The sequence below is a fragment of the Hetaerina americana genome, unplaced genomic scaffold (genome assembly GCF_022747635.1).
Source record: "Hetaerina americana unplaced genomic scaffold, ioHetAmer1.1.p SCAF_97, whole genome shotgun sequence".
Classification (NCBI taxonomy): Eukaryota; Metazoa; Arthropoda; class Insecta; order Odonata; family Calopterygidae; genus Hetaerina; species Hetaerina americana.
Window position 1 is genome coordinate 157,269 of NW_027287616.1, and position 12,352 is coordinate 169,620.

The window sequence follows — 12,352 nt, forward strand, 5'->3', positions numbered from 1 at the left end:
TATCATTGATCTCCCTTTCTTACTTCCCGATAAAGATTTAACTTTGCTCTACAGCGCACCGATTTCACCCTTCCTCTGCAGACTTTCCATATCCTCGCACTGCATCTTCCACCATGCTTCTTTTGCTTTATTTGTTGCCCGCCTCAATTTATTGTTTAATTCTTTGTACTTCATTTTGCCTAATTCTGTATTTACATTCTTCCATTTTTGCCGCTCATCCATCTTTGTAATCATCTCATCCATGATCCATGGTTTCCTAGTCCTTCTAGCGTTAACGGTTCCAATAGTTTTTGCGGCTTTAGACAACCCTTTCTGGATACTTTCCCATTTCACTTCGATAGTACTCAGCTCTTTACCATCCCCCATGATTTCCTCTACCGCCTGTTTGTATTCCTTCCTTTTCAAACCATTTAATGCTTCTACATTCCATTTTCTAACTCACCGCCCCTGCCTTATCTTTTTGAAACAGACGCTGCATTTCATAACAACTAAACTGTAGTCAGAGTCCGTATCCACTCCCAGGAAGCTGTGGGAATTTATCACACTATTCCTAAACCTGTGTCTAACCAGAATATAATCTAGCTGATACCTTCCTGAGTCACCTGGCATTTTCCAAGTATACCTGCGTCTTTTGTGGTGTCTAAACCAAGTGTTGGTGGTGACTAACCCCTGTCTCATGCAGAACTCAACTGCTTTCTCCCCGCGGTCATTCCTCGTGCCTAAACCGTAGTCGCCCACCTCATCACCATCTCTTCCTTCGCCTACCGTCGCATTCCAATCCCCCATCACTATCAAATGTTTCCCTGCAGGAACACACGCGATTATGTCCTCTTAACTGTTCGTATATCCTATCGACCTCTTCTTCCTTATGGTTGCTCGGTGGCATGTATACGTGAATAATAACCAAGTTTGTCCAGCCTGCACTTCTCTTTATAATTTTACATCACATACTAGAGCATCTTTTGCAAAAGATGAATAAGCCTATTTAATTCTTATCTATTGCTGATCCTCTAAATATTGCTCTATCTGCTCTTTGGCCCTTCTCTTCACTTTCTCCCAGCATCATCTTTGTGCCTTGCACAGGTTCTCTTAATATTTTGCAACTCCATGTATGTCTTCTTGGCACGTTGGTTTTCTTCAAGATGTAAGCACACATGACCTATTTGATTCACATTTTCTCTTCTAGATACATCAGTGAATGGCTTTGTGTTCAAAACATATGCTTTTAGTAAGCATGTTGAATTACTGGCTGAATAGCCTTCCATCTTCAGTGCCCTCATTATTTCTATCATGAATTTTCCTGCTACACGTTGCGGGAGACCCTCCAATTTTTGCATTGAAATCCATCAGTAGCAATAATAATGTTTATTGGTTCTTATGAGACATTTTGGTAACAAGTATGGAATGCATCACATTACATGCTCATATTCTTGGCAGACATCACTGAGTGGATACTACAGAGTAAACATACATGTATCTCAAAATAAAAATGTAATTAAATGTACAGAGTGAAAACCCAAAACAGGAGTCCGGAGCAGTTAAATGAGTATTTTCATAGAGTTATTTATGGAGAAAATCATTTACCTAGAGAAAGGGACGTATGAATTCATTAACTATGTAGCATTGATGATCACAAAGGAATTGACGTAGTGTAAGACTTAAATGACAAAAAAATATCTATTTCCCTTAATTTTCTCTGTAGTGCTGTCAAGAATTTCCCGCCAGCATATCCAGGGTTCTTGGCAAACATGGATGAGTTGTGGGCAGTGAATCTTAAGTCCTTACAACCTCTCGTGATATACCTATGTATGTCAGCATTGGTTTTCAGAGTGAACAAGGTTTTGTGGAATGTTGTGGAATTTTCCTTCATTAGTTATTTTACGTGGTCTATCACCTAGTGGCATGAAATTTATAAAACTATTCCTTTTATTTATCTATTTATATTTGAAGTGATCATGAAGCCAGTTAAATGGCTAGGGTCACTAGCGGTGGAACTGCCCGCCCAGCACCTCTTTGGAAAGGTGGTGCCTCCTGGGGAGGATTGTATTTGTGGTCTACCCTTAAATTAATTAATGCTTGAGTGATAACTTAAGGAACTAGAAAATATAGTAATTCCTCAATAAATTTTGATGCTCTGTATCTTAATGCCGCTGGTGATGTAATACATTACTCTCTCTAAACACTGAAATATTTTTTCTAGAAGATTCATTAGCGCCCATCGAGTTTATAAAAGTCACAATCTTTAGCAAAACTAATTGTGAGTGGCACACGTGGTATTTGGCGTGTGCCTTTTCATCAGTCATTGCAAGCGGTGGGAAATTTGAAATTTCAAGTTGAATAATGAAATAAAATTACATTAATGATAATACAGAAACTGTAGGGACATGAGGAAGATGTAGACACCATGGATGCATCCCAGTTCTCATTTAAAACCAGCCAAATAACTTTATTATACCCCTGATTCTCTCATCATGGCACTAATATGCCATCATGGCATGACCCCGAAGTCAGTGCAAAATACACGAGCTAGAATTTGGATAGACTCCGGGAAGAAAGTGCCCAGGTGATGATGCTCCTGGAAAGTGAACCCATTCACGTTCACAGCAGTTGATTGAACATTGAATCATGTGTGCTCTCGATGATACTATTTGATTTGTGGTTTGATGCTTTCTTTTCACCACTGCCATTGTATTATTATCTGTTGACATTTGGTGTCATTGTTCGCATTTATCTCGGAATTAGCCTTGCAAGTGTCGAAACATGTCAGTTGTGTTGTCATAATCTCTTGACCATTCCACCATTGTTTCCCCCTCCCATTCGCAGGAGCTGCAGATCTTTGCGATGCGACTGGAGGGTGTGGCGTCGCGGGTGCCCCTGCCCTCCTCCGTCCACCTCATCCTTTGGCAGCAAGTGGTCGGACTCGTCTGTGACACTTTCGTTGAGGGGTAAGCCGGAGAGGGAGTTGTTTCCATTCAAGTCCCACGAGTGACTTGGCAAAGAAGACTCACCAAAATCCTCGTTTCAGTTCACTCTAGAAGCATTGACTTTGTATAAATTTCATTTTTATCCGGACAAAATTACTGGTTTAATTTTACAACAAATTGTGAGATTTAATTAGATCATTTATTTCTGTTGTTTATCGATACTTGAAGATTTATAATTTCTTGGTGTAAAAGTGTTGCCTAGTGTTATCAACATAGCTGTATGATAGTATTAATAGTGGCTTTATTGAGTAATGCGCAAGTCTTAACACGCATGCGAGGAGTATGAAAATGTATAGTACTAAGGACTCTATGTAACCACTGTTAGTTACGAGGGCTGCTGTTTATATTTTCAGCCTAATAATGAAAAGACAGTCATTTATTGTTGAAAATGGCTTTATTGTTTTTCAAAGCATTATCTATGATGATCAACACAATTTTGCATGAGCTTGAATGAAATGACAAAATGCTCTGAAGGAAGTTAGTGTTAAAAGGGTGAAACTTTCAGATGGAAACGTCAGATGTTGCCTAAAGTACTTAGTGTCGTCAAGTCTCAAAATATATATAGCAACCCTCGTATTATACTTTTATTTTTTACACTTTTCAATCTACAGAAAGCTGCATAATTTCTAGAAAGGGAAAGGCTAGGCTAAACATTGGAATAGGAGAGCAAAAACTAGAGCAGGTAGAACAGTTTACGTATCTCGGAAGTTTTTTGGACCAACACGGTCAAAGTAGTAGGGACGTAAGGAGAAGAATTGTGCTAGGCAAAGAGGCTTTCACAAGGAGGAGGGAGTTGATGACGGGGACGTTGAGTAAGGATGTTAAGAAAAGACTCGTAAAAACTTTGATATGGAGTGTAGCTATGTACGGAGCAGAAACGTGGTCATTGAAGCAGGAGGATAGACGTAGACTGGAGGCTTTTGAAATGTGGGTGTGGAGAAGAATGGAGAAGGTGAAATGGACAGAGAAGAAAACAAACGAGGAAGTACTTGGTATGGTGAAATAGGATTCTTGAGAGAAATCAAAGAGAGGCTGGAAAGACGAATTTATAGCATTTTGATTGTGAATGGGAATTTGAAGACAGTGATAGAGGGAGAGCATTAGGTGGATGAGGAATGGGATGGAATAGGACAGGTATGTTGGATGAAATGAAGGAAGGAAGTATGGGGAATTGAAGGAGGACTTACTTTAATGTCCGTTTTCAAGTTGTGTTTTTTTTGTTAGGAGAGGCTAGTAACTGTATTGTTGTGTTCGCTTTGTCCATCCAAAACCTACCCTAACCAGTAGAATACCAATGATGAGAATAATATTAAATTGCACGTCTGCCTAGGGGATGGTACTGATATTGGTCCAAACCCCCGTTTTGGAAATCTTGCTCCAGGAATAAATGGACTGTTGTTGTCTTGTAATAGGTTTGCCAGTGCTGGTCGTCACTGTTCGAACGGGGGTCGGGGTCTCATGCAGCTGGACTTCACGCAGTTCCTCACCAAAGTGGAGAGCATTCTGGGAGGAGAGGGGGTGGGTGGGGGCACGTGTCGGGGGCGGGGGGTGCAGGGGGGAGGTACGGGGGCATGGAAATCTGGGGTGTTTGGCACCAGCAAGGAGCGAGTTGAGGCATACGTGAAGGCCTTCTACCAGCCCGAGGCCGGTCTCGAGCTGTGGATCAAGGAACACGGATCGGTAAGCATTCCAATCCGTAACTGTTATTTCAACTCCAAAAATTAAATTTGTTTGCTCAACATAGTTCAAACCTTATTTGTATAATTTTTCCCCTATTTTCAAATGAGCACAGATAATAATAATAGTATATTTATTTGTCCAGCCGACAAAGTTTACAGTGTTGAGAATTGAGGCGTTGAGAATACATGGCTGGCGTATACCTATGACATTTCCTATATGTGTGTATACAAAGGACACATCATTGGGATATAGATCACATTATTCCCAAATAAAGATACGAATAAAGTTATGTCGGGAAACTTATATATGTACACTTAAGTGTTATATAGATTGTCATTTACACTGTAATGAGACTGTTCAACCAGATATGCTGATAGACTTTTCTTGAATGGCAAAATTCTTGTCTCATTTTTTAAACAGGCTGATAGTTAAACAATTTTGTGTGCATTGATCTTGGTCCTTAAGCTACCATAGATGGATTTGATGTTTTCCCATGTATGTATGAGGTCTGTTCAAAAAGTATTGTGAATTTTGAATTTCGGTGGGTTACTTATATATTTGATTTTTGATTATTTTTGGAGTAATGTTGTTACTTATTTCTCTCACTTATACCGAAAAGTTTGGTCATTTTGAATGTTCCGTTAATTGTTGACAGCTGTTTCGCTTACATGTGTTTTGGCTTGTCTTCGATTTTTGCCTGTTCCAAAAAATGGATCAAAGAATCTGTATCAAATTTTTTGTGAAAAATGAAATTTAAGTGTGCGGACGCATTTCAAAAGTTGACTGTGGCATGTGGAGAAGCTACCGTGGACCAAAGCAACATTTATCAGTGGTACAAAATGTTCTCAGAGAGCCAAGAAAATGTGAATGGCACAAGGCGTGATGGACGCCCGATCACGTCAACAGCAGACTAAAACATTGATGAAGTGAAGGAAATAGTATTGGCCGATCGTCGTATCACCGTTAGAGAAGTTGCTGGGGGCCTAAACATAACGATTGCCTCGTGCCATTTGATTTTCACCAATGGTTTGGGCATGGCACGGGTCGCCGCGAAATTTGTACCAAAATTGCTCAATTTTGATAAAACATAGCAACGCATTAACATTGCTAATGAGGTGTTGGTCTCTGTCCGCGACGACCCAAATTTGCTCCAGGGGGTCATAACTGGTGACAAATCATGGGTTAATGCTTATGACGTGGAAACTCCCAATCATCCCAATGGGAGCTACAGCACGAGCCAAGGCCAAAAAAAGCACACCAAGTTCGGTCGAATGTGAAAGTTTTGCGTACAGTTTTCTTTGATGTAGGGACGTGGTGCATCATGAGTTCTTGCCACAGGGTAGAGCAGTAAATAAGGAATACTACCTGCAATTTGCGCGAAGCAATCCACCACAAACGCCTGGATTTGTGGGAGAACAAAAGTTGGCTTTTGCACCATGACAACGCCCCTGCTCACACATCATTACTTGTGTGTAAATGTTTGGCCAAAAACAACACACTAATGATGCCGAAGCCACCGTGTTCACCAGATCCGGCCCCCAGTGACTTTTTCTTGTTCCCGAAACTGGAGCGGCCCATGAAAGGACGACCCTGCGATACGATTGACGAGATGAAGACTGCATCGAAGGAGGAGCTGAACAAGATCACAAAAATGATATTGTGAAGTGCTTCGAGGATTGGAAAAAATGTTGGCACAAGTGTATAATATCTGATGGGGATTACCTTGAAGGGGACAAAATAGAGATTCAAGAGTAAATAAATAATTTTTGAGAAAACACAAAAGTCACGACACTTTTTGAACAGACCTTGTATATCTTTACATCTTCTGGTATTGTGATGGTGATAACTGTGATTCATTGTAAAGTTACTCTTGTTTACCTTTGGGTAGGTCACTGCATGACTCAAGGTACAATTAGTATACCCAAATGTGTAAAAAGAGATCAGCAATGTACACAATAAAGTTAATTACATATGAGTCTTACTATACTGAGTTAAAAATGCCCGATTTGATAGCGATGATGTTCCCCACATTACAATTCCATAAGAAGTTATTGAGGAAAACAAGCCATAATATAGAATTTTTAGGGCATCTAAACTTACGGTGTCTTTTAAAACTGAATTTTGGTAGTAAACTGAATTAATTATCTTGCATACCTGGGAGATGTATTGATCCCACTTAGTATGTTGGTCGGCCTTTATCCCTAAAAATTTTAAATTTTCTACCACCCTGACATTACACATCTTCCTTTGAAAATCAAAATCGTTAGTTACATACTGCCTTGAAAACAACATCATTTGTGTGTTACGATTGTTAAGGACCATGCTATTACCATTACAACATTCCCCAATTCTCTAGAATCCAGTAATTTATTGAATGAATCACAGCAATCGATGATGCTCGCATCATCAGCGTACATGACTCATTTATTGCAGTGAACCAATAAATTAATGGGTAGATTGTTAATAAATATTTTAAAAAATATTGGGCCTAGCACATGCTCCTGAGGTGTGCTTTTGATCACCTTCAGTTAATTTCTCCCTGTCATTTATTCTAGTCACGTTTTTTAACATGCCTGGCAACTCTCTGAGGCCTAGATAATCTAAATTATATTGGGTGGTTAGGACATCCAAAGGCAACGCCCAAAAACTGAGCCGGCCCATGCTCATATGGTACGTCAGCAGACAAACTCATTGGGATGGTGCCATCCTGCTCTCAACAATATGATATTTGAAGTTTTAACCATAGCTGTCAAGCACTTAGTTCTACCCGCATGTGCTGCTTATTTATTTGCTCTTGGGGATGGTGCGGTGGCTAATGTACTTACTTCCCACCCAGAGAGCTTGGGTTCGAATCCCGGAGGCGGCAGGTATTTTTCAGTGGGATCCCGATTCCTACTTGAGGTGCTTAATGAAGAGAGAGTGAGTGTGATGTCCATCAGATGGGACGTTAAACGGCAGACCCCTTGGCGCCTTTCGGCACGAGTAGGCTAATGCCGATGCCGGGTTTTTCTCCACCCTTAGTCCTTTCCAATCCATCCCTAATGGTGCAAATGACCTCAGCTGTCGGTCACCTCCCCTAAAAATACTACTACTACTATTTGCTTCCAATGTTGGTTTTTACCTAAGTGTGAGTAAATGTTACCTTTAATTTTATTCTTTTTTCATGGACAAAAAAAAAGTGTAATTTGTTCAAAAATGTAATTTGTGCAACATAATTTTGCAGGAATTAGAAGTAAAAATGTAATCAAATGAAATCTAATCTATCCTTTCTTTCATATTTTCATTTTAAGCAATATTCCCAGAAGCAGTTAGTATCGCTCGTAAGCTGTGTATGCCAAAATAGTAAGAAGAGTAGACAACGTTTGCTTGGTTTGATCGAGGACATAGATCGAGGGGGTAGATGAAGGGAGACACCTGCAGGATATCTGTGAGTGTGATGGCACCAGGGGCCGTGATGCTGCTGCAGGCCTTAAGAAGGCCGTCACCGAGTGTCTGCAAGTTAGCAGCAGCCAGACGATTCAAATTGGTGCACTCCAGGAAAGAGAAATGGTTTCAACTGTAAAAGAAACTATATTTCTCTGCAACAGTTTATATTTTGTTGTGATGTCCACTCTAATTTACCAGTTTTTGTAAATATACAAATTATACATGTTGTTATTTATATTTGCTAATCAAAATGAACGTCAGCATCATTTATAATCTGTTGCTTTCTTTATTTCATTCCTTAAAATCCAAACCAAATTCAAGATGGAGCCAAATCTCCAAAATACCTGAACCTGGCTATATCCTACTCAGGGTCTCAATGCTCCCAGAATTGACTGGTGTCTCAAAAATTTGCCTAATGATTGACTTATGGGGAATAAATTAAAATTAATAGGGAAAATGATTATGACACAAGGAGTTCAAATCTCGATGTGGTGTGTGGGAAATAATGGCAGGATCGCAATTATCAACCGAAGCCTGAAGCCAATGATCAGTTGCCCTTCACGGATCTAGGAGATGTTGCATTAACTTCACCGCTTCCATGTCCAGCAGTTGGTCTTATTGTCTTTCGTCCTCTTGACTCCTATTTTCCTTTCCTCCACTCACAGCAGGAGTCCTATGTCCTCTGGTCTCACAATAAACAAAAGGCAATCCTCACCCAAGATTGCACGAGGGAAATTCTAAATGGTATACCCTTATGCCAGCTCTCACATGCCCCAATACTATCTGTGTCTGGAGAGTCTAACTCTGGTAATGTACTCATTGCCATAGCAAAGTATTTTACCAGTATGACATAAAGTTCTCAATACCAAACGACCATTTAGTGAATTAATTTTAGGTACTTAGTTCATGAACTTTGTTTGCATAAAGTTGTACTTATGTCTCATCCACATTTGCATTGTCTGGCCCAGAGAATTGTAAATTTGAATTTTACTAACACTGAAAATTCTTAAAGAATTCTTTGAACCCCTCTGTCATTCTCTAACTCTTTTTGGCCTGGTAATGCGGACAAATAAAAAAAAGTGGCAGTCTCGTGTACTTCTGGCAGAAGTGAAAACCTGATCTGGATATATGACCCAGCTACTTTGGGGTTGAATTGATATTTTGGAAATTCGATTCTCTCGACTATTCCATCAGCCCCCACCCCGGTAACAGTTGACCTTTTTAAACAATTTCTCAAGATCGTGGAAAATTATATATATTCAGACACACATGAGGTATGTTAAAAAAGTATCGCGAATTTTCGCGGGTTACGTATATTTGATTTTCGATTATTTTTGGAGTAATGTTGGTACTAATGTCTCTCACGTATGCCGAAAAGTTTGGTCATTTTGAATGTTCCGTTAATTGTTGACAGCTGTTTCGCTTGCATGTGTTTTGGCTTGACTTCGCTTTTTGCCTGTTCCAAAAAAATAGATCAAAGAATCTGTGGGGGATCGAGATGGTGCGGGGGCTAACGTACTGGCTTCCCACCCTGAGGGCGCGGGTTCAAATCCCGGCGGTGTTGAATATTTTTCAGAGGTATCTCGATCCCTACTTGAGGTGCTTTGTGGAGGGCACTTTGAGTGAGTACGCCGTCCGTCGGATGGGACGTTAAACTGCGGACCCTTTGGCGCCTTTCGTAAAGAGCAGGCTAATGCCGACGCCGGGTTTCTCTCCACCCTTCATCCTTTCCTGTCCATCCCCTATGGCGCAAATGACCTTAGCAGTCGGTCGCCTCCCCTTAAAACTACTACTACTAAGAATCTGTATCAAATTTTGCGTGAAAAACGAAAGTAAGTGCGCGGACGCATTCCGAAGGTTGACTGTGGCATATGGAGAAGCTACCATGGACCGAAGCAACATTTATCGGTGGTATAAAATGTTCTCAGAGGGCCGAGAAGATGAACGACGAAGAGCGTGCTGGACGCTCGAGCACGTCAGCAACAGACGAAAACATTGATGAAGTGAAGAAAATAGTATTGGCCAATCGTCGTATCACCATTAGAGAAGTTGCTGAGGACCTAAACATATCCATTGGCTCGTGCCCAATTTTTGGCCAAAAACACACTAATGATGCCGGAGCCACCGTAGTAGTAGTAGTTTTTGAGGGGAGGCGACCGACAGCTGAGGTCATTTGCGCCATAGGGGATGGATAGGAAAGGATGAAGGGTGGAGAGAAACCCGGCGTCGGCATTAGCCTACTCTTTACGAAAAGCGCCAAGGGGTCCGCAGTTTAACCTCCCATCCGACGGACGGCGTACTCACTCAAAGTGCCCTCCACAAAGCACCTCAAGTAGGGATCAAGATACCTCTGAAAAATATTCAACACCGCCGGGATTTGAACCCGCGCCCTCAGGGTGGGAAGCCAGTAAGTTAGCCGCCGCACCATCTCGATCCCCACCGGAGCCACCGTGTTCGCCAGATCTGGCCCCAAGTGACTTTTTCTTGCTCCCGAAACTGAAGAGGTCAATGAAAGGACGATGCTGCGATATGATTGACGAGATAAAGACTGCATCGAAGGAGGAGCTGAATAAGATCACAAAAAAATGATTTGAAGTGCTTCGAGGATTGGAAAAAAAAAAAACGTTGGCCCGAGTGTATATTATCTAATGAGGATTACCTTGAAGGGGACAAAATAGAGATTCAAGAATAAATAAATAATTTTTGATAAAACGCAAAAGTCATGATACTTTTTGAACATGCCTCGTATATGCAGCTGCGATCGCGTGGGCGCATGCGTACACGAGCGTCGCCTGGCGTTGGCGCATGAGAGAGGGGGGGTCGCCGCTGTAGCAGCGCTGGGTTGCGCGGCGGTTCGGTCGCAGCTTGGAAACCCCGTCTTTTATGCCATGTTATAATGTACAAACTTACGTATTTATTTAAAAACGGCAAATAAAATAATTAACACAACACAGGATGTGTGTGTATACATAAACAAATCAATAGTAACAACATGTGTGGAAACCTGTTGATTTCTAGTATTTGTTGAATAAGTTGACACGGTTGTCACCACCGTCGGCGTATTGAAGAAGGAGCTGTATCTCCATTAAAGTAGAGTTAACGCTTTTCTGACCAAACATTTGAAGGGAAAAGGGGGGGTGGACTAACAATCCCCACAGCAAGTTAACACCCTCGAAGATGGAGTAGGTGGGGGTTTGAAATTAATGATATTGTAAGAGAACCCATGTTAATGTCAATTAGATGCACAACAATAATAACCAGCCACGTAACGGGACATCACACAACCCTCACCAAATATCTCCCCATCAAGAAAAGCCGAAGAAGCGGACCTCGCATATGAAGTTTTCACTTAAAAAACTACATATTTAAGTCCCCCTTGATAGCGGTTGTGGAACAGCTCAGGAAGTTTTGCTACACGGTGTCACCTTCCTCATAAAATTTCATGAAAATATATGACGGATTTTTCAGACACTTCTGGAGTTGAGAGCCTGCTGCCCTCATATTCCTATGAAACATTTTTTAGGAGTGCAATAAATTGAAAATGTATGCTTGCTTTGTGTAATAGACTATTGCAGCCAAATGACGCACAATGTAAACATCAAATGAGTCTGCATTGTTAGGTTGTGAATTTACATCCAATTTTTGGGTATCTGATGCAAGTAGTCGCTCAATAATTCTTTAATCTCAAATTTTTTATATTTTCTCTCAGATTGGGAAATAGTATAGGGCAGATATATCTGTGGTATGAGGTCAAAACAACTTTTATCTGTTTATGTTCAATGGTGGCTACATCGAGTAATATCCTGGTGTGTTGATTTTTTTGTTTTTTCATCTCACTGTCCATTATTTTCCTGTTTGAAAAATCAGAGGCAACTATGAAAGTGGAATTTTGCTGGAGTTCTTAGAGAATAATTTAAGGATTTCAGCGCTGAAAAATACGAGGTCTAATAAGAGACAGGAACAGGGACTTTAATGTCACATTATGTCCAAAATGTGAACATGGATAATTATCTAAAGGAAATAAAAATTGTGGGAAACTGATAGAATTAATTCATATTCCAAATTTAAGTGACCATTCTGTCAGGAAGAAATCTGGATTGCTCAAGTTCTTCAAAATTTTAGGGAATCATTGGGAAAAGGGCTACTTTTGAAAAGGTGGTGAATATGAAATGACACACAGGGTGAATTTATGAGGGTGGTTTTTTTCGACCTCCAATAGGCCATAAAAAAAGACAAGTGAATATTTAAAAATTATTTTATTA

General features: G+C 40.6%; 1 protein-coding gene across 1 annotated transcript in view; it reads left to right on the forward strand.

The window, feature by feature from the left end:
• Positions 1-8,357, forward strand: part of Vps50 (vacuolar protein sorting 50) — a 56,245-nt gene extending 47,888 nt beyond the window's left edge. Inside the window, exons 16-19 of the mRNA XM_071598305.1 lie at positions 2,824-2,945; positions 4,397-4,516; positions 4,583-4,664; positions 7,955-8,357. Of these exons, the coding sequence (XP_071454406.1) occupies positions 2,824-2,945; positions 4,397-4,516; positions 4,583-4,664; positions 7,955-8,068 (438 nt within the window). The 3' untranslated portion in view covers positions 8,069-8,357. The remainder of the gene's footprint in view (positions 1-2,823; positions 2,946-4,396; positions 4,517-4,582; positions 4,665-7,954) is intronic.
• The last annotated feature ends 3,995 nt before the right edge of the window (positions 8,358-12,352 follow it).